Source organism: Scyliorhinus canicula, chromosome 12 (assembly GCF_902713615.1).
Source record: "Scyliorhinus canicula chromosome 12, sScyCan1.1, whole genome shotgun sequence".
Classification (NCBI taxonomy): domain Eukaryota; kingdom Metazoa; phylum Chordata; class Chondrichthyes; order Carcharhiniformes; family Scyliorhinidae; genus Scyliorhinus; species Scyliorhinus canicula.
Genome location: NC_052157.1, coordinates 51,459,358 through 51,478,784, shown reverse-complemented (window position 1 = coordinate 51,478,784; position 19,427 = coordinate 51,459,358). Strand labels below are relative to the sequence as shown.

Here is a 19,427-nt window from a genome sequence, read left to right as displayed (position 1 = left end):
GAAAGCAAAGAGTTGGGATAAATGGGTGTTTCTCTGGTTGGCAATCAGTAGCTAGTGGTGTCCCTCAGGGATCCGTGTTGGGCCCACAATTGTTCACAATTTACATTGATGATTTGGAGTTGGGGACCAAGGGCAATGTGTCCAAGTTTGCAGATGACACTAAGATGAGTGGTAAAGCGAAAAGTGCAGAGGATACTGGAAGTCTGCAGAGGGATTTGGATAGGTTAAGTGAATGGGCTCGGGTCTGGCAGATGGAATACAATGTTGACAAATGTGAGGTTATCCATTTTGGTAGGAATAACAGCAAACGGGATTATTATTTAAACGATAAAATATTAAAGCATGCTGCTGTTCAGAGAGACTTGGGTGTGCTAGTGCATGAGTCACAGAAGGTTGGTTTACAAGTGCAACAGGTGATTAAGAAGGCAAATGGAATTTTGTCCTTCATTGCTAGAGGGATGGAGTTTAAGACTAGGGAGGTTATGTTGCAATTGTATAAGGTGTTAGTGCGGCCACACCTGGAGTATTGTGTTCAGTTTTGGTCTCCTTACTTGAGAAAGGACGTACTGGCGCTGGAGGGTGTGCAGAGGAGATTCACTAGGTTAATCCCAGAGCTGAAGGGGTTGGATTATGAGGAGAGGTTGAGTAGACTGGGACTGTACTCGTTGGAATTTAGAAGGATGAGGGGGGATCTTATAGAAACATTAAAAATTATGAAGGGAATAGATAGGATAGATGCGGGCAGGTTGTTTCCACTGGCGGGTGACAGCAGAACTAGGGGGCATAGCCTCAAAATAAGGGGAAGTAGATTTAGAACTGAGTTTAGGAGGAACTTCTTCACCCAAAGGGTTGTGAATCTATGGAATTCCTTGCCCAGTGAAGCAGTTGAGGCTCCTTCATTACATGTTTTTAAGGTAAAGATAGATAGTTTTTTGAAGAATAAAGGATTAAGGGTTATGGTGTTCGGGCCGGAAAGTGGAGCTGAGTCCACAAAAGATCAGCCATGATCTCATTGAATGGCGGAGCAGGCTCGAGGGGCCAGATGGCCTACTCCTGCTTCTAGTTCTTATGTTCTTTCATCCTTGGAATCAATCTGGTGAATCTCCTCTGAACTGCCTCCAATGCCACCACATCCTTCCTCAAATAACGAGACCAAAACTAGACACAATACTCCAGATGTGGTCTCACCAACACCCAATGCAATTGCAACAACACTTCTCTACGTTTATACTCCTGTCGTTTTTCAATAAATAGATCGGAATATTTTGTAAATGGTGAAAAACTAGGAACTGTGGGGGAAGCAGAGATTTCCAGGTCAAGTACAGTTGATAAAAAGAGAACAAATAAAACATGAGTGTAAACTCAGATGGAATATGAAAAGCAGATTGTAAGAATTTTTGTAAGTATATAAAAAGGAAGAGAGTAGCTAAAGTAAAAATTGTTCCCTCAGAAACCGAGACGGGAGAAATTATCGTGGGGAATACGGAAATGGCAGAGGCATTGAACAAATATCCTGTATCTGTCTTCACGGTTGAAGATTCGTACCAGAAATAGATGATCATCCAGGGGTACAAAGTGAGGAAATTAGGGAAATTAAAATCAGTAGGGATAAAGTACTGGAGAAACTTGAGAGACTAATATCTAGCAAATCTGTAGGATCTGATGTTACTACACCCTGGGGTTCTAACGAGAAAGTTACAGAGATAATGGATCTGCTGACTATGATTTTCCAAAATTCCTTATTCAGGAATGATCCCACTTGGTTGGATGTTGGCAAATGTTACACTGCTTTTCAAAAAAGGAGGAAGCGAGAAAACAAGAAACTACAGGTCAGTTAGCCTAACATCAGTTGTTGGGAAAATGCTAGAATTTATTATTAAGGAAGCATTAACAATGACCTTAGAAAAGCATAGTATGACTAGAGTCATAATATGATTAGAACAAGTCAACATAGTTTTACTAAAGGGAAATCCTATTTTACATTTTTATTAGAGTTTTTGAGGATGTATTAGGGTAGATAAAGGAGAACCAGTAGATGTGGTATACCTAGATTTCCAAAAGGCATTCAAAAGGCTGCACAAAAGGCTAATAGGCAAGATAAAGGCTAATTGAGTTGGACGTAATTTATTAGCATGTATGCGTGATTAGTTAACGTAAAGAAAACAGAGTGGGCATAAATGTGGCTTTATCAGGTTGTCAGGCAGTGAATAGTGGAGTGTCACAAAGACCCTAACCATGGATTTGGAGAATAGAAATAAAATCTTGCTGCAGTTGTACAGGGTTTTGGTGAGACCACATCTGGAATACTGGGTGTAGATTTGGTCTCCACATTGGATTGGATTTGTTTAGTGTCACGTGTACCATAGTACAGTGAAAAGTATTTTTCTGCAAGCAGCTCAAACAGATCATTTAATACATGAAAATAAAATAAAATAAAAAGAAAATGAATAATGGGGCAACACAAGGTACATAATGTAAATCCATTGACACCGGCATACAGGAGTGTAGTATTAATCAGGTCAGTCAATAAGAGGGTCGTTTAGGAGTCTGGTAACAGTGGAGAAGAAGCTGTTTTTGAATCTGTTTGTGCATGTTCTCAAGACTTTTGTATCTTCTGTCTGATGAAAGAAGTTGGAAGAGTGAGTAAGCCGGGTGGGAGGGGTCTTTAATTATGCGGGAGGTGTAGATAGAGTCAATGGATGGGAGGCAGGTTTGTGTGATGGACTGGGCTGTGCTCACAATTTTCTGAAGTTTCTTGCGGTCTTGGGCCGAGCAGTTGCCATACCAGGCTGTGATGCAGCCAGATAGGATGCTTTCTATGGTGCATCTATAAAAGTTGGTAAGAGTCCATGCGGACGTGCATAATTTCCTCAGTTTCCTGAAGAAGTATAGGCACTGTTGTGGTTTCTTGGTGGTAGCGCTGACGTGGGTGGACCAGGACAGAGTTTGTGATGTGCACCCCTAGGAATTTGAAGCTGTCAACCATCTCCACCTCGGCCCCGTTGATGCTGACAAGGCTGTGTACAGTACTTTACTTCCTGATGTCAATGATCACCTTTTTAGTTTGTTGGCATTGAGGGATAGATTGTTGGCGGTGCACCGCTCCACTAGTTCTCTGTCTCCCTCCTGTATTCTGCCTCGTCGTTTGAGATCTGACCCACTATGGTTGGTTTAGCACAGTGGGCTAAACAGCTGGTTTATAATGCAGAACAAGGCCAGCAGCGCGGGTTCAATTCCCGTACCCGTCTCCCCGAACAGGCACCGGAATGTAGCGACTAGGGCTTTTCCACAGTAACTTCATTGAAGCCTACTTGTGACAATAAGTGATTATTATTATTATCGTGCCGTTAGCAAACATGTAGATGGAGTTGGAACCAAATTTTGTCACGCAATCATATGTGTACAGGGAGTATAGTAGGGGACTAAGTACACAGCCTTGCGGGGGTCTGGTATTGAGGACTATCATGGAGGAGATGATGTTGTTTATTCTTACTGATTGTGATTGTGGGTCAGGAAGTCGAGGATCCAGTTGCAGAGTGAGGAGCCTAGTCCTAGGTTTTGGAGCTTTGATATGAGCTTGGCTGGGATTATGGTGTTGAAGGCGGAGCTGTAGTCAATAAAGAGGAGTCTGATGTAGGAGTCCTTGTACTCGAGATGCTCTAGGGATGAGTGTAGGGCCAGGGAGATGGTGTTTGCTGTGGGCCGGTTGCTGCGGTATGCGAATTGCAGTGAATCTAGGCATTCTGGGTGTATGGAGTTGATACACTTCATGACCAACCTCTCGAAACACCTCCTAATGATAGATGTCAGGGTCACCGGATGGTAGTCATTGAGGCATGTTGCCTGGTTCTTCTTTGGCACTGGTACGATGGTGGTCTTCTTGAAGCAGGTGGGGACCTCGGAGCGGAGTAGGGACAGGTTAAAAATGTCCACGAACACATCTGCCAGCTGGTCCACGCAGGCTCTGAGTGCAGGGCCAGGGATCCCGTCCGGACCCGTCGCATTCTGAGGGTTCACTTTCAGGAAGACTTCGGAAGCTGTGATGGTGTGTTTTAGGCTGCTGGGGCACTCGACAGCAGATCAATGGTTTTTTAAAAAAGGATATATTTGTATCGAAGGTGGTGCAGCGAAGGTTCCTGGATGAGGAAGTTGTTCTATGATTAGAGGCTGTGTAAATTGGGTCGATGTTCTCTGGAGTTTAGAGAATGAGAGGCGATCTCATTGAAACAGACAACATTCTGAAGGGGCTTGATAGGGTGGATGCTGAGAGATTGTTTCCATTGGTCAGGGAATCCAAACACAGACGCAGTCTCAGGATAAGGAGCTAATCATTTAGGACTGAGATGAGGAAAAATCTCTTTGCTCGAAGGACTGTGAATCTTTGGAATTCTCTATCCCAGAGGGTCTAAAATATTCCAGGCTGGGATTGACAGATTTTTGGTGTCTCAGGGGAATGAAGGGATGTGAGCAGAAGGTATCAGAACAAAGTTGAAGCTGAAGATCAGCCATGATCTTGATGAATGGTGGAGCAGGCTTGTTGGGCTGTGTGGTCTACTCCGCCCATTTATTGTGTTTGTTTATGTTCTTTGAGGAATCACAAAAAAATAGTGAATATGTACTAAACAAAATTAAAAGGCAGCACGGTAGCATAGTGGTTAGCACAATTGCTTCACAGCTCCAGGGTCCCAGGTTCGATTCCTGGCTTGGGTCACCGTCAGTGCGGAGTCTGCACGTTCTCCCCGTGTGTGCGTGGGTTTCCTCTGGGTGCTTCGGTTTCCTCCCACAGTCCAAAGATGTGCAGGTTAGGTGGATTGGCAATGCTAAATTGCCCTTAGTGTCCAAAAAGGTTAGGAGGGGTGATTGGGTTACGGGGATGAGGTGGAAGTGAGGGCTTAAGTGGGTCGGTGCAGACTCGATGGGCCGAATGGCCTCCTGGTCTGTTTGTTCTACGTTCTATCCTCCATAGCTCAATTTGATCTCTCCTCATTCTTCTAAACTCTAGAGAGTGTAGGCCTAAACTGCTTTATCTCTCTTCATACGACAAACAACTCATCTCTGGAATCAATCCAGTGAACCTCCTCTGAACCGCCTCTAATGCTGCTTTGTCTTTAAATAAGGGGATCAAAACTGTGTACAATACTCTTGGTGCAATCTCACCAATGCCTTGTACAGTTTCAACAACACTTCCTTGCCTTTATACTCTATTTCTTTAGCGATAAATGCCAACAATCCATTCGCTTTCTTTATTACCGATTTCTGCGACTCATACACAAGGACACCCCGATCTCTCTGCACCGAAGCACCCCGAAGTCTCTCCCCGTTTAGATAATAAGTTGCCTTCCCGTTTTTCTTTTTTTTTAAATAAATTTAAAGTGCCCAATTCTTTTTTTCCAATTAAGGGACAATTTAGCATGGCTGATCTATCTACCCTGCACATCATTTTGGGTTGTGGGGGTGAGACCCACGCAGACGTGGGGAGAATGCAAACTCCACACGGACAGTGACCCGGGGCCAGGATCGAACCTGGGTTCTCAGCGCCATTAGGCAGCAGTGCTAACCACTGCGCGACCATGCTGCCTACGCCTTCCCGTTTTTAGGTTGAGTCATAGATGCTTGCAGCATAGAGACAGGCCCTTTGGCCCAACTTGTCCATGCCACCCAGTTTTTAATCACTAAGCTCATCCCAATTGCCCGCATTTGGCCCTTATCCCTCCATACCCATCTTACTCATAAAGCTGTCAAAATGCTTTCCAAAAGACAAAATTGTACCTGCCTCTAATATTGCCTCTAGCAGCTCGTTCCGGACACTCACCAACTTCTGTGTGAAAAAACTGCCCCTCTGGACTCTTTTGAATCTCTCCGCTCTCACCTTCAACCCATGCCCTATAGTTTTAAGCTCCCCTACCTTTAGGAAAAGATGTTGACTATCTACCTCATCTATACCCTCTGACCAAAACGTAGAACTTTCTCACCCAAAAATTGTCAATTGACAATTTTAAAACAGAGAATATTAGATTTCTCAGTAAGGTTTTTCAAGGGGAAATCATACTTGACAAATCTACTGGATTTATTTGAGAATGTAACTAGTAGAGTTGATGAGGGGGACCAGTGGATGTCGCATATTTAGACTTTCAGAAGGCTTTTGACCAAGTCCGGCATCAGAAATGAAAGAGTTTGGGATTGGGGTTGTGTATTGAGATGGATAGAAAACTGGTTGGCAGGCAGGAAACAAAGGGTAGGAACTAATAGGTCTTTTTCAAATTGGCAGGCAGTGACTGGTCGGGTACCGCATGGATTGTTCCTATGAAATGAAAATCGCTTATTGTCACAAGTAGGCTTCAAATGAAGTTATTGTGAAAAGCCCCTAGTCACCACATTCCGGCGCCTGTTCGGGGAGGCTCGTATGGGAATTGAACCGTGCTGCTGGCCTGCCTTGGTGTGCTTTCAAAGCCAGTGATTTAGCCCTGTGCTAAACCAGCTATTCACAATATATATTAATGATTTAGATGAAAGAGCAAAATGTAATATCTCCAACTTTTCAGGTGGCACTACGTTGGGTGGGAGAATGAGCTGTGAGGAGGATGCAGAGATCCTTCAGTGTGATTTGGAAAGTTGAATGAGTGGGTAAATGATTGGCAGATGCAGTATAATTTGGATAAATGAGAGGTTATCTACTTCGGCAGCAAGAGCGAGAAGGCAGACTATTACCTGAATAGCCATAAATTAGGAGAGGGGAATGTGCAATGAGACCTGGGTGTCCTCATACACCGGTCGCTGAAGATAAGCATGCAGGTACAGCAGGTGATAAAGAAGGCAAATGGTACGCTGGCCTTCATTGCGAGAGGATTGGAGAACACGAGCAGGGATATCGTGCTGCAATTATACAGGGCCTTGGTGAGACCACACCTGGAATATTGTGTGCAGTTTTGGTCTCCTTATCTGAGGGGCAGCAGCGAAGGTTTACCAGACTGATTTCTGGAACGACATACGAGGAGAGATTGAATCGCTTAGGATTGTATTCGTTGGAGTTCAGAAGAATGAGGGGGATTTCGTAGAAACCTATAAAATTCTAACAGGACTAGACAGGGTAGATGCAGGAAGGATGTTCCCGTTGGTGAGTGTGTCCAGAACCAAGTGTCACATTCTGAGGATAAGGGATAGACCATTTAGGACTGAGAAATTTTTTCACCTAGAGAGTAATGAGCCTGTGGAATTCGCTACCACAGGAATTTGTTGAGGCCAAAACATTATATATTTTCTAGAAGTAGTTAGATATAGCTTTTAGGGCAAAGGGAATCAAAGGATATGGGGGAAAAGAAGGATTAGGCTATTGAATTGGATGATCATAGAACATAGAACAGTACAGCACAGAACAGGCCCTTCGGCCCTCAATGTTGTGCCGAGCCATGATCACCCTACTCAAACTCACGTATCCACCCTATACCCGTAACCCAACAACCCCCCCCCCCCTTAACCTTACTTTTATTAGGACACTACGGGCAATTTAGCATGGCCAATCCACCTAACCTGCACATCTTTGGACTGTGGGAGGAAACCGGAGCACCCGGAGGAAACCCACGCACACAGGGGGAGGACGTGCAGACTCCACACAGACAGTGACCCAGCCGGGAATCGAACCTGGGACCCTGGAGCTGTGAAGCATTTATGCTAACCACCATGCTACCCTGCTGCCCTTTTTTCAACTTAGGCTGACCGCACTGCACGTATGCAAATTCCCCCAGAACAGCTGATCAGTAGCTTTGCTCTGCTGCCCTCTGCTGGATGCTTGCTTTCACTCAAACTCCTTGGGTCTCCTTCGCCGGTTCACCTTCAACTTAGGCTGACCGCACTGCACGTATGCAAATTCCCCCAGAACAGCTGATCAGTAGCTTTGCTCTGCTGCCCTCTGCTGGATGCTAGCTTTCACTCAAACTCCTTGGGTCTCCTTCGCCGGTTCACCTTCAACTTAGGCTGACCGCACTGCACGTATGCAAATTCCCCCAGAACAGCTGATCAGTAGCTTTGCTCTGCTGCCCTCAGCCATGATTATAATGAATGGTGGAGCAGGCTCAAAGGGCAGAATGACCTCCTCTTGCTCCTATTTTCGATTTTCTATTCAGAGCCAAGATGGGTAAATAGAATAAATTTTTAACCAGCCATGATGTGATAGAATGGTGAAACAGGCTGGAGGAAACGAATGGCTTCCTCCTGTATTCTTTATATTCTCACTGTATACATGGAGACTGCAATGGCCTCTATTAATTGGCACACCATGTTCGTGAGGCTGTCGAACTGACAGCAATGCATCAACGTTTTAGAGAATTGTTTTGTCTATTTTAGCGGACCTGGCATTCCTGGGTTCGGAGGGGGCATGTTAGGATGAGGATTTGGGTGGTTTTAAGAAGCCTTCCCTCTTAAGAAGTGACACGGGGTTCTGTCTGATCCTTGCTAAGGCTCCAGATAATCTCAATGCCCCCTGATGGGGAAGAGTAAATCAAAAACACAGCCTTGTTCAAGACAGCTAGGGGTTTGAGATGGTGAAAGACTCAGAAAGAGATATGAACTGAAAGTTGGGCATCATTACATGCTAGGACTATACAGAGGGAGATCTTGAAATTATTGGAGGCGGTTTGAAATTGCAGTCTGATGGAAATATCAAAATCATGGCTAAATCCTGCGGATGGAATATGGAAATATTTTGATCATGGTGCATACAAGGTAAAGCCACTGCAAATCTCCCATGCTGTAAATCCAAGTTAATGTATAAAGAGGACAATTTATTTTTGAGGAGCCGAGAGACTCTAAAGCGCAACATTAGCTGAACCGAAACTTCAGTTGACCAAAGATAAACAGGGGAAAACCAAGTGGTTTCGGATTGTGTTTTGGCATGACATGTATTTTATTAGCTCAGTGTTTGAGAATGCCTTTGAGGAATTGCTCATCTTGATTTGTTAATTGCCCAGAAAATGAACAGGAAATGGAAAGTTACGGCATCCCCGGGGAGTCAGCAGTTAGAAATCAAGTTTCTGGGAGACAGTGAGACTGAGGACAAGGGGCCAACTTTAAAAATACAGAGCATCTGAGCAACATGTTTCCTGTGGAAGTTTTCGACACTTTCAAACACTGGCATTGCATGGTAACTATCTCTCAAATTAACAAGCTCTCATGACATGAAAAGTGGCCTGAAATGGATTAGAATTGAGCTAAGGAAGAAAGATGGGTGTGTACAAGACGTGCAGGGAGCAATGGGAAGAGGATCAATGAGGTTAATATAGAAAATACAGAAACATGTTAAATGGATGGTCACGGGGAAAAGAGAGACCTGGAAAAGATACGGCAGCTAAAGGCTAAGCGTAACAATAAAAATAACAGAGTAGCTCTTATCAGTGAGTGGAAGGGTAGCAGAGAGAATTATATGTGTGTACTCGACCCTCAACTGTTAACGAGACTCTCAGCCCAAGGATCTTGGGTTCAACTCTCATATTGGGTCATGAGTTTTTATTACATATTTTCAAATTGCTTTTTTAAAACCAGAAATGTCCATAAACTAATACAATCAATTCTCCTCTGGGTTCATTGAATGTTGGGAATCTCATTTACTGAAGTTTACTGATTATTTTTCACCGTTTACTGAATAATCGGAAGCACGTTTTACAAAGTTGATAAATTACAGGTGGACTAGACACGAGAACTTGCAATTCGTTGAGGTCCCCACAGACCTAAGAATGGGTAACTTTATTGTTAGTCTTTGTCAAAACAACTTGTTTCAATGCAAGCAGCTGACACACTTGAACTGAGACTGCAAATGTGCTTGCGACGGAAGTGCTCCCCCTAGTGTTGTGGCACAAATAAACCGTTAAAAATAATTCAACACCACAACAGCAAGACACAATCGGACCAGGTCAGGCCCATTGGTCCCATTCCTCGAAAATAATGAGATCAATTATCTTGGGGATTATCTGTATAACAGTAGATTCTGCTGGCAATGATTCAGGAGGGGAAGGTCCAATTTCCTCAGTTCCACAACTTATTTGAGGAGGAGTAACCTAAGTAGATTGTGGGAAGCTCTGCGTCATGAATCTTGACTTCCAAGACCCATTTTTGATAAAGCTCCACACAAAATGTTATTCATAAAACTTAAAAGCTATGTGATGGTGTACAGAGTGAGCACTGGACGTAGATGAGAAATGGACTGAAACATAGAAAATGAGTATTTGGCAGAAGAGTAATGAAGGAAATAGTAAATCGGCTATTTTGTGGTCAATGTCAACTAAATGGTTCAATAGCAAATGCAGAAATGGTGAAATCTGTGGTTTCGCCCCTAAATCACTTTCAATATCTTCAAGATTCAATTTGGAGTTGGAATTCTGATAGTTGAGGAATGCGGTCCAGAAACTTACATCCTGCAAAGTGTGAGCAGTTGTATTGGAGGGGTACTATTCCCTTTCTAATTTACAGTAATTACTTTGATTCAAATAGTCAGATTTGCAGATGATAAACTAGAATGGAGAGTGCATTCGGAGAAGGAAGCTCAGATCTGCAGAGTGAGTTGGATAAGATATGTGACTGAAAAGAATAACATGTAATTCAGTGAAGGCAAGCCTGAGTTGCTGCACATCAGGAGGAACATAGACAACATGCATACTCTGGGGTATTGAAGCTGCGGAGGAGACTTATGATGCCTGACCCAAGACTCAACCTGCCTGGAATTCAGCCATGTTAAACTCAGGTCAAACAGCAGAATACAGGACAATAAATTGCCCAGGGCTCTGGTCAGACTGCACCTTGAGCACTGTGCCCAGTTCAGGTCAGACTGCACCTTGAGCACTGTGTCCAGTTCAGGTCAGACCGCACCTTGAGCACTGTGTCCAGTTCTGGTCAGACTGCACCTTGAGCACTGTGCCCAGTTCAGGTCAGACTGCACCTTGAGCACTGTGTCCAGTTCAGGTCAGACTGCACCTTGAGCACTGTGTCCAGTTCAGGTCAGACTGCACCTTGAGCACTGTGTCCAGTTCAGGTCAGACTGCACCTTGAGCACTGTGTCCAGTTCAGGTCAGACTGCACCTTGAGCACTGTGTCCAGTTCAGGTCAGACTGCACCTTGAGCACTGTGTCCAGTTCAGGTCAGACTGCACCTTGAGCACTGTGTCCAGTTCAGGTCAGACTGCACCTTGAGCACTGTGTCCAGTTCAGGTCAGACTGCACCTTGAGCACTGTGTCCAGTTCAGGTCAGACTGCACCTTGAGCACTGTGTCCAGTTCTGGTCAGACTGCACCTTGAGCACTGTGTCCAGTTCTGGTCAGACTGCACCTTGAACACTATGTCCAATTCAGGTCAGACTGCACCTTGAGCACTGTGTCCAGTTCAGGTCAGACCGCACCTTGAGCACTGTGTCCAGTTCTGGTCAGACTGCACCTTGAGCACTGTGTCCAGTTCAGGTCAGACCGCACCTTGAGCACTGTGTCCAGTTCAGGTCAGACTGCACCTTGAGCACTGTGTCCAGTTCAGGTCAGACTGCACCTTGAACACTATGTCCAGTTCAGGTCAGACTGCACCTTGAGCACTGTGCCCAGTTCAGGTCAGACTGCACCTTGAGCACTGTGTCCAGTTCAGGTCAGACCGCACCTTGAGCACTGTGTCCAGTTCTGGTCAGACTGCACCTTGAGCACTGTGCCCAGTTCAGGTCAGACTGCACCTTGAGCACTGTGTCCAGTTCAGGTCAGACTGCACCTTGAGCACTGTGTCCAGTTCAGGTCAGACTGCACCTTGAGCACTGTGTCCAGTTCAGGTCAGACTGCACCTTGAGCACTGTGTCCAGTTCAGGTCAGACTGCACCTTGAGCACTGTGTCCAGTTCAGGTCAGACTGCACCTTGAGCACTGTGTCCAGTTCAGGTCAGACTGCACCTTGAGCACTGTGTCCAGTTCAGGTCAGACTGCACCTTGAGCACTGTGTCCAGTTCAGGTCAGACTGCACCTTGAGCACTGTGTCCAGTTCAGGTCAGACTGCACCTTGAGCACTGTGTCCAGTTCTGGTCAGACTGCACCTTGAGCACTGTGTCCAGTTCTGGTCAGACTGCACCTTGAACACTATGTCCAATTCAGGTCAGACTGCACCTTGAGCACTGTGTCCAGTTCAGGTCAGACCGCACCTTGAGCACTGTGTCCAGTTCTGGTCAGACTGCACCTTGAGCACTGTGTCCAGTTCAGGTCAGACCGCACCTTGAGCACTGTGTCCAGTTCAGGTCAGACTGCACCTTGAGCACTGTGTCCAGTTCAGGTCAGACTGCACCTTGAACACTATGTCCAGTTCAGGTCAGACTGCACCTTGAGCACAGTGTACAATTGTGCCTGAACCTCTATTCCTTGTGTTTGCTGTCTAAGCCATGCCTGTGTTTCTCTCTCAATTCCATGAATCAAATGCATTTAAAATAATTTGTAGAAGAACTGGGCTAGATGAGGACAGTACTTTTTAAATATGAAGATAAATGCAAATTACGATGGATGCTGGAATCTGAAACAAAAACAGAAAATACTGGACAATCTCAGTAGGTCTGATAACATCTGTGGAGAGAGAAAGGAGCTAACATTTTGAGTCTGGATGATTCTTTGTCAATTTTGTTTTGAGTATGCCTTTGTTACCTACAGACTCCAGTTTTTTTGTGGCCACTTTCCCACCCCTTGCTTCCAATTGGAAAATTAAACCCTGTGATTCCCACCCCAGCAATTTGAAAAGTCTCATCCTTGTTTTCCCTCCATTGTCTCTGCCTCCCTATCTCTGTGACCTCCTTCAACTCCACAACACTCTGATCTCTACTGGGTTCCAATTCCGACCTTCCACGGGTGGGATTGTCCAATAATGGGGCTATGTCCCCACGCCGGCATGAAAACCGAGGCCAACCACTCCGGCGTCAACGACCCCCGAAAGTGTGGTTCCCGCAGCTCCAGCCAGCGTGGAACGGCCCACGCGAATTTGTGCATGCGCGGAACAGCCGGCGTATTTCCACACATGCGCGGAATGGCCGGCGTTTTTCGCGCATGCGCGGGGGTTCCCGGGCAATATGGTGGAGCCCTACAGGGGCCCGGCGCAGAGTAAAGTAGGCCCCCACAGAACCAGCCCACCCTCCGATCGGTAGACCCCGATCGCGGGTTGGCCACCGTGGGGTCCCCCCTGGGGTCGGATCCCCCCGTTCCCCCCCTCCAGGACGGCCCCAGCACACTTACCTTCCAGGTCCCGCTGTGTGGAAGGTGAGTAATCCAGGCCGGTGGGACTCGGCCTAACTCGTCGGCCACTCGGCCCATCGGGGCCCGGAGAATCGGCGGGGGGCCGCTGTCAACGGCGCCCGACCAGCGCGGCGGAAAGCCCGCAGGCGCCCAAAAAACGGCGCCGGAGAATAGGGTAGCCGGCATTGGGGCGGCGGGGTGAGATTCCCCCCCCCCCCCCCCCCCCCCGGGGAGGATTCTCCGACCTGGCGCACTTCTTCGAGAAGTGTGAAGTGATTAATTTTAGTCGGCAGAATGCAGCGAGACAATACAAAATAAAGGGCCCAATTCTATAGTAAGTACAGGAGCAGAGGAACCTGGGTCTATATGTACATAAATCAGTGAAGGTGGCTGGACAGGGTGAGAGAGTGGTTAATTATAGCACACAATATGCTGGCATTAAGAGATTCCCTGCAGGATGAAGAATTTCAGTTACATAGATTGAAGATTTTGGGACAGTTCTTTTAGGAGATGAGAAGGTTTAGAGGAAATTTGATAGAGGTAATTAAAATGTTGAGGGATCTAGACAGAGTCAGTGGGGAGCATATGTTCCCCTTGGTGGAAGGATCAAGATCCAGGCTGGACAGTTTTATGGTGATAGTCAAAAGCAACAATGGCAACAAGCCGAAACATTATGCGGTGAAGATCTGGAATGCACTGCCTCAGAGTGTGGCAGAGGCTGATTCATTAAAGTGAAAATTGGATTATTATCTCAAAGGGATGAATGTGCAGGGCTACAGGGAGAGGCAGTAGACCAATCAGATCCTCGGAACTGTCCCGCGTTGACCTCAACAGGAGAAGGAAAAAACAAATAGCAACATCACAGGGAAACAGCAAATTCATTGGTCGACAAGAAAATGCTGTTGTTTTATAACAATCTTTATAACAATCTTTATTGTCACAAGCTGGCTTACATTAACACTGCAATGAAGTTACTGTGAAAATCCCCGAGTCGCCACATTCAGGCGCCTGTTCGGGTACACAGAGGGAGAATTCAGAATGTCCAAATTACCTAATAGCCCATCTTTCGGGAGTTGTGGGAGGAAACCAGAGCACCCGGAGGAAAGCCATGGGGAGAACATGGAGACTCCGCACAGACAGCGACCCAAGCCGGGAATCGAACCTGCGACCCTGGCACTGTGAAGCCATGGTGCTAACCACTATGCTACTGTGCTGTTAGGGCCTGTCTTTAAATTGCTGAAAATTAGAAAAGAGTATCATTTTTAAAGAAATAGCTATACTTGAATTTAAATGAAAAATACCAGGGAAAAGAAAAAGGCAGGGCCAGTATTAAGAAGTAAGCACGGTAGCATAGTGGGGGCAGCACGGTAGCATAGTGGGGGAAGCACGGTAGCATAGTGGGGGAAGCACGGTAGCACAGTGGGGGGCAGCACGGTAGCACAGTGGGTGCAGCACGGTAGCACAGTGGGTGCAGCACGGTAGCATAGTGGGTGCAGCACGGTAGCATAGTGGGAGCAGCACGGTAGCACAGTGGGTGCAGCACGGTAGCACAGTGGGTGCAGCACGGTAGCACAGTGGGTGCAGCACGGTAGCACAGTGGGTGCAGCACGGTAGCATAGTGGGGGGGCAGCACGGTAGTATAGTGGGTGCAGCACGGTAGCACAGCGGGGCAGCACGGTAGCATAGTGGGGGCAGCACGGTAGTATAGTGGGGGCAGCACGGTAGCACAGCGGGGGCAGCACGGTAGCATAGTGGGGGCAGCACGGTAGCATAGTGGGGGCAGCACGGTAGCAGAGTGGGGGCAGCACGGTAGCATAGTGGGGGCAGCACGGTAGCATAGTGGGGCAGCACGGTAGCATAGTGGGGGCAGCACGGTAGCAGAGTAGGGGCAGCACGTTAGCATATTGGGGGCAGCACGGTAGCATAGTGGGGCAGCACGGTAGCATAGTGGGGGCAGCACGGTAGCATATCGGGGCAGCACGGTAGCATAGTGGGGCAGCACGGTAGCACAGTGGGGGCAGCATGGTAGCACAGTGGGGGCAGCACGGTAGCACAGTGGGGGCAGCACGGTAGCACAGTGGGGGCAGCATGGTAGCACAGTGGGGGCAGCACAGTAGCACAGTGGGGGCAGCATGGTAACATAGTGGGAGCAGCACGGTAGCACAGTGGGGGCAGCACGGTAGCATAGTGGGGGCAGCACGGTAGCACAGTGGGGGGCAGCACGGTAGCACAGTGGGGGGCAGCACGGTAGCATAGTGGGGGCAGCACGGTAGCATAGTGGGGGCAGCACGGTAGCACAGTGGGGCAGCATGGTAGCATAGTGGGGGCAGCACGGTAGCATAGTGGGGGCAGCACGGTAGCATAGTGGGGGCAGCACGGTAGCACAGTGGGGGCAGCACGGTAGCACAGTGGGGGCAGCACGGTAGCATAGTGGGAGCAGCACGGTAGCACAGTGGGGGCAGCACGGTAGCATAGTGGGGGCAGCACGGTAGCATAGTGGGGGGCAACACAGTAGCACAGTGGGGGGCAGCACGGTAGCATAGTGGGGCAGCACGGTAGCATAGTGGGGCAGCACGGTAGCAGAGTGGGAGCAGCACGGTAGCAGAGTGGGAGCAGCACGGTAGCATAGTGGGAGCAGCACGGTAGCATAGCGGGGCAGCACGGTAGCATAGCGGGGGCAGCACGGTAGCATAGCGGGGTAGCACAGTAGCATAGCGGGGCAGCACAGTAGCATAGTGGGGCAGCACGGTAGCATAGCGGGGCAGCACGGTAGCATAGTGGGGCAGCACGGTAGCACAGTGGGGGCAGCATGGTAGCATAGTGGGAGCCGCACGGTAGCATAGTGGGGCAGCACGGTAGCACAGTGGGGGGCAGCACGGTAGCATAGTGGGGCAGCACGTTAGCATAGTGGGGGCAGCACGGTAGCATAGTGGGGGCAACACGGTAGCATAGTGGGGGCAGCACGGTAGCATAGTGGGGGCAGCATGGTAACATAGCGGGGGCAGCACGGTAGCAGAGTGGGCAGCACGGTAGCACAGTGGGGACAGCACGGTAGCATAGTGGGGGCAGCACGGTAGCATAGTGGGGGCAGCACGGTAACATAGCGGGGCAGCACGGTAGCACAGTGGGGGCAGCACGGTAGCATAGTGGGGGCAGCACGGTAGCATAGTGGGAGCAGCACGGTAGCATAGTGGGGGCAGCACGGTAGCACAGTGGGGGCAGCACGGTAGCACAGTGGGGGCAGCACGGTAGCATAGTGGGAGCAGCACGGTAGCATAGTGGGAGCAGCACGGTAGCATAGTGGGAGCAGCACGGTAGCATAGTGGGAGCAGCACGGTAGCATAGTGGGCGCAGCACGGTAGCATAGCGGGGGCCGCACGGTAGCATAGTGGGACAGCACGGTAGCACAGTGGGAGCAGCACGGTAGCATAGTGGGAGCAGCACGGTAGCATAGTGGGGGCAGCACGGTAGCATAGTGGGGGCAGCACGGTAGCACAGTGAGGGCAGCACGGTAGCATAGTGGGGGCAGCACGGTAGCATAGTGGGAGCAGCACGGTAGCATAGTGGGAGCAGCACGGTAGCATAGTGGGAGCAGCACGGTAGCATAGTGGGAGCAGCACGGTAGCATAGTGGGCGCAGCACGGTAGCATAGTGGGAGCAGCACGGTAGCATAGTGGGAGCAGCACGGTAGCATAGTGGGGGCAGCACGGTAGCATAGTGGGGGCAGCACGGTAGCACAGTGAGGGCAGCATGGTAGCATAGTGGGCAGCACGGTAGCACAGTGGGGGCAGCACGGTAGCATAGTGGGGGCAGCACGGTAGCACAGTGGGGGCAGCACGGTAGCATAGCGGGGCAGCACGGTAGCATAGTGGGGGCAGCACGGTAGCATAGTGGGCGCAGCACGGTAGCATAGTGGGAGCAGCACGGTAGCATAGTGGGAGCAGCACGGTAGCATAGTGGGCGCAGCACGGTAGCATAGTGGGGACAGCACAGTAGCACAGTGGGCGCAGCACGGTAGCATAGTGGGCGCAGCACGGTAGCACAGTGGGAGCAGCACGGTAGCATAGTGGGAGCAGCACGGTAGCATAGTGGGCGCAGCACGGTAGCACAGTGGGGGCAGCACGGTAGCACAGTGGGGAGCAGCACGGTAGCATATTGGGGGCAGCACGTAGCATAGTGGGAGCAGCACGGTAGCATAGTGGGGGCAGCACGGTAGCACAGTGGGGGGGCAGCATGGTAGCACAGTGGGGGGCAGCACGGTAGCATAGTGGGAGCAGCACGGTAGCATAGTGGGAGCAGCACGGTAGCAGAGTGGGAGCAGCACGGTAGCACAGTGGGGGCAGCACGTTAGCATATTGGGGGCAGGACGTTAGCATATTGGGGGCAGCACGGTAGCATAGCGGGGGCAGCACGGTAGCATAGCGGGGGCAGCACGGTAGCATAGCGGGGCAGCACAGTAGCATAGTGGGGCAGCACGGTAGCACAGTGGGGGCAGCATGGTAGCATAGCGGGGCAGCACGGTAGCATAGTGGGAGCAGCACGGTAGCAGAGTGGGAGCAGCACGGTAGCATAGTGGGGGAAGCACGGTAGAATAGTGGGGGCAGCACAGTAGCACAGTGGGGAGCAGCACGGTAGCACAGTGGGGGCAGCACGGTAGCACAGTGGGGAGCAGCACGGTAGCATATTGGGGGCAGCACGGTAGCACAGTGGGGGCAGCACGGTATCATAGTGTGGGCAGCACAGTAGCATAGTGGGGGCAGCACAGTAGCACAGTGGGAGCAGCACAGTAGCACAGTGGGAGCAGCACGGTAGCATATTGGGGGCAGCACGTAGCATAGTGGGAGCAGCACGTAGCATAGTGGGAGCAGCACGGTAGCATATTGGGGGCAGCACGTAGCATAGTGGGAGCAGCACGGTAGCATAGTGGGGGCAGCACGGTAGCACAGTGGGGAGCAGCACGGTAGCATATTGGGGGCAGCACGGTAGCACAGTGGGGGCAGCACGGTATCATAGTGTGGGCAGCACAGTAGCATAGTGGGGGCAGCACAGTAGCACAGTGGGAGCAGCACAGTAGCACAGTGGGAGCAGCACGGTAGCATAGTGGGAGCAGCACAGTAGCATAGTGGGGGCAGCACGGTGGCATAGCGGGGCAGCACGGTAGCGTTGTGTGTAGCACGGTAGCATAGTGGGCAGCACGGTAGCATAGTGGGGCAGCATGGTAACATAGCGGGGGCAGCATGGTAGCACAGTGGGGGCAGCACGTTAGCATATTGGGGGCAGCACGTTAGCATATTGGGGGCAGCTCGTAGCATAGTGGGAGCAGCACGGTAGCATAGTGGGGGGCAACACAGTAGCACAGTGGGGGGGCAGCACGGTAGCATAGTGGGGCAGCACGGTAGCATAGTGGGAGCAGCACGGTAGCATAGTGGGGGCAGCACGGTAGCATAGTGGGTGCAGCACAGTAGCATAGTGGGGGCAGCACGGTAGCATAGTGGGGGCAGCACGGTAGCATAGTGGGGGCAGCACGGTAGCACAGTGGGGGCAGCACGGTAGCACAGTGGGGGGCAGCACGGTAGCATAGTGGGACAGCACGGTAGCACAGTGGGAGCAGCACGGTAGCAGAGTGGGAGCAGCACGGTAGCATAGTGGGAGCAGCACGGTAGCATAGTGGGGGCAGCACGTTAGCATATTGGGGGCAGCACGTTAGCATATTGGGGGCAGCACGTAGCATAGTGGGGGCAGCACGTAGCATAGTGGGGCAGCACGGTAGCATAGTGGTTAGCCCAATTGTTTCACAGCTCCAGGGTCCCAGGTTCAATTCCCGGCTTGGGTCATTGTCTGTGTGGAGTCTGCACGTTCTCCCAGTGTGTGCGTGGGTTTCCTCCGGGTGCTCCGGTTTCCTCCCACAGTCCAGATTGGCCATACTAAATTGCCCTTAGTGTCCACAATAGCCCTTAGTATTGGGTGGGGTTACTGGGTAATGGGGATAGGGTGGAGGTGTGGGCTTGAGCAGGGTGCTCTTTCCAAGAGCCGGTGCAGACTCGATGGGCCGAATGGCCTCCTTCTTGCACTGTAAATTCTATGTAAACCTATGTAATCCAAAGTAAATTAAGTTAAGTAAAGTTAAGACGTGACAGGGCAGCTCGGTCGAGTGGAATGCGTTCTAATATTTGGGAAGTCATGGGCGCTACCGGTGTCGGAGACGA

The 19,427-nt window shown here is 49.7% G+C and overlaps 1 protein-coding gene across 1 annotated transcript in view; it reads left to right on the top strand.

The window, feature by feature from the left end:
• LOC119974231 (pleckstrin homology domain-containing family O member 2-like) overlaps positions 1 to 19,427 on the top strand; it is an 81,766-nt gene that overhangs the window by 31,606 nt on the left and 30,733 nt on the right. Inside the window, exon 2 of the mRNA XM_038812999.1 lies at positions 1,538 to 1,829. Within this exon, the coding sequence (XP_038668927.1) occupies positions 1,538 to 1,829 (292 nt within the window). The remainder of the gene's footprint in view (positions 1 to 1,537; positions 1,830 to 19,427) is intronic.